The sequence below is a fragment of the Cibotium barometz genome, chromosome 31, assembly GCF_041138505.1.
Source record: "Cibotium barometz isolate CiBa-2024 chromosome 31, ASM4113850v1, whole genome shotgun sequence".
Lineage (NCBI taxonomy): Eukaryota > Viridiplantae > Streptophyta > Polypodiopsida > Cyatheales > Cibotiaceae > Cibotium > Cibotium barometz.
In genome coordinates, this window is record NC_141076.1 from 33,410,444 (window position 1) to 33,412,942 (window position 2,499).

At 44.1% G+C, this 2,499-nt stretch overlaps 1 protein-coding gene across 1 annotated transcript; it reads left to right on the forward strand.

The window, feature by feature from the left end:
• The first annotated feature begins 579 nt into the window (after window positions 1-579).
• LOC147620762 (putative F-box/LRR-repeat protein 9) lies at window positions 580-1,694 on the forward strand. The gene is made up of 2 exons (XM_086825352.1): window positions 580-1,004; window positions 1,163-1,694. Exons 1-2 carry the CDS (start codon window positions 580-582, stop codon window positions 1,692-1,694), a joined length of 957 nt encoding a protein of 318 aa, XP_086681478.1.
• The last annotated feature ends 805 nt before the right edge of the window (window positions 1,695-2,499 follow it).

Consider the following 2,499-nt stretch of genomic DNA (forward strand, 5'->3'; position numbering starts at 1 on the left):
GAAGTAGTGTTTCCATGCTAACTAAGGCATGCTTTGAACATGACTATGTTCATTTGTACTCACATTCATTAGATTTGTGGTCCTACCCAAGCACCATCTAACATACCACTTTCTCTATCTTTCTTTCTCTCCATGGATGGCATTTGAGATCTAAATGGCCAACAAAAAAATAAAAGCAAAGTAATATTATTGTTGTAGACTCTGGCAATGAATATGTGTATGCCTTGTAGCTAGCATAAGCGTTAGGTTCTGCAACTTCGAATCCCATGTGTTTTACGACATGCATACACACTTGTGCACATAGTTGTTGGCATTGCAGTCGGTCATGGGAGCAAAGAAGGGGAAAAGGGAGTTTCAATATTTCTAATTTCTTAGAAATGGGTGTATTCCATGACTATGAAGGGAAAAAAGTCATCCACTAAACACTAGTAAATAGTGTGGGTAAAGGTTGTCGGCTCTAGTCCTTTTGACCTAATGGAATTATCGGCTAGCTGCTAAGCCATATATACAAGGGAGGTGAGGTGAACCTACAGTGCGGTGCGTTTCTTTCCTCTGCGGAAAAAAAAACATTTCTTAGTCATGGCGGGCCAGAAGAAAAGAGCTGCAAGACACAGAAGAGAAGAAAGGGGATTCCCGTTTAATGACTGCAGTCCTGACCTAGTAGTTGGAGCTAAGAAGAGGAAAAGGGGAGGAGGGGGAGCAGGAAAAGGAGAATCGGCATCCCCATTCGGCTTTCTCCCTGACGAGGTAGTTGCCATCATTCTCAATAAGTTGGATCTTGAGGAAAAGCTACTCACGGGGCCGTTGGTATGTAAGCGATGGTACAAGCTCTCCAAGGAGCCTCTGTACTGGCAGACAATCGACCTATGTGGATGGGACTCATACTATGATGAGCAAGTCCAAGGCCGACTGCTGAACGTTTTGGCTCGCAGAAGCGGCGAATTTCTCCGCGAGATTAAGGCGGATAAGGTCGGCTGCGCAAGCCTCCGAATGGTGGCCAAGAGGTTGGTCGGTCATGTTCTCATTCACATTCGTAGTTGATGAAAATCAGAAGCTTAGGTTTTGATTTGTCAAAAGCGTCATTGCAATGCAGGCTGTCGTATAATTGCGTTTTCCTTTTAATTGTGTGTGTGTGTGCGTGCGTGTGGCATCATCTTGGCAGAGGAGGGCGGTCGCTTGAGCGCCTTTGCATTGCGGGGAACACTAAAATTTCAGACCACTGTGCTCGGCAAGTTGCTCCCATGCTACCCGCCCTGAAAAGCCTGGACATATCCCACTGTGATGGCCTCACAGATAAAGGCATCGAGGCATTCGCACAACACTGTAAAGCCCTTACTAGTCTTTGTGTAACTCCCAACTATGACTACGAATGCCAAATGATCGCCGTGCACATGGCACAGACGTTGAAGCATCTTGAGATCGTCGAGCCGGTGGGAGTGTTCTTGGAGAGAAGCATGCTAAACATACTCTGGCACTGCACAAGGTTGGAGACCCTAGATTTTCACGGGTATCGCACTACTGAGCAAGACGAAAGAGAAGAGTTCCATTTCCACATCAAGATACCCGACGAGAAGGCTAGAGAACGTGTCCTTGGCATCTTCACGGAGGATTACATACCGCAAGCTTTCGACAGATCATGGCTTGAGAGTGGATACGCTTGCATGAAGTTGGTGGAGGCAAAGCTATCGGCGTAGCTCATGTTCTATGCAGGTTTCGGGCACTGTCCTCATTCTTGGACCTTCTTTTGCCATTCCGTGAACCACTAATTTTTCTATCTATTTCCGCTCGAGTAAATCCATGCATTCTCTCTCAAAGGGGTTTTGTTGTCCAAGTGAGTTGTTGGTTTGGTATTCGAGATAATCTCTTTTTACATTGAGATTGCTTTTAAAAACTATCCTCTCACTTCTTCTAGCTATAGCGCATCAATTCATACTTCCTTAAATCCACCCAACCTTGGTTCCATTAAAAGACCATTCATAGTCGTGTGTCTAACCGTGAAAACTAGGGAAAAACATGCAAAAAGCTCACAATTCTACACAACAAAGTGTTTCATTCGTGAATATGATATTTGGTGCTCATATTGGCATGATGTGTTTATAGGTACCGCATGATGGTGATAGGTTATCTTTGTCATCGATGAAGAGGGAGGCCAAGCCACCTAAGGAAATCCGAGAAGGATTATGTCAAAATATCTTGTGTCTATGTGCAATAACAGTGTGATTCTTCATCAATGTGGACATGTGGATGAATATGAATGTTTTATAACTACTTAGGCATCACGATTCATGGCATGTAGGTAAAAACGAGGACAATTGCGTGAAGAGCGTATTCTCATCTTCATGAATGTTTTTACTTTGTGCTATATTAGGATGAGGACGAAGAGGCAACCCATTATAGAATCTTGCATTCGATGCCACACGATTTAGTTATAACTGGTGGATGGTTAAGGAGGGAATTTAGGCTCCACAAAGAGAATTTGGGTGCTCATGTGCTAATGAG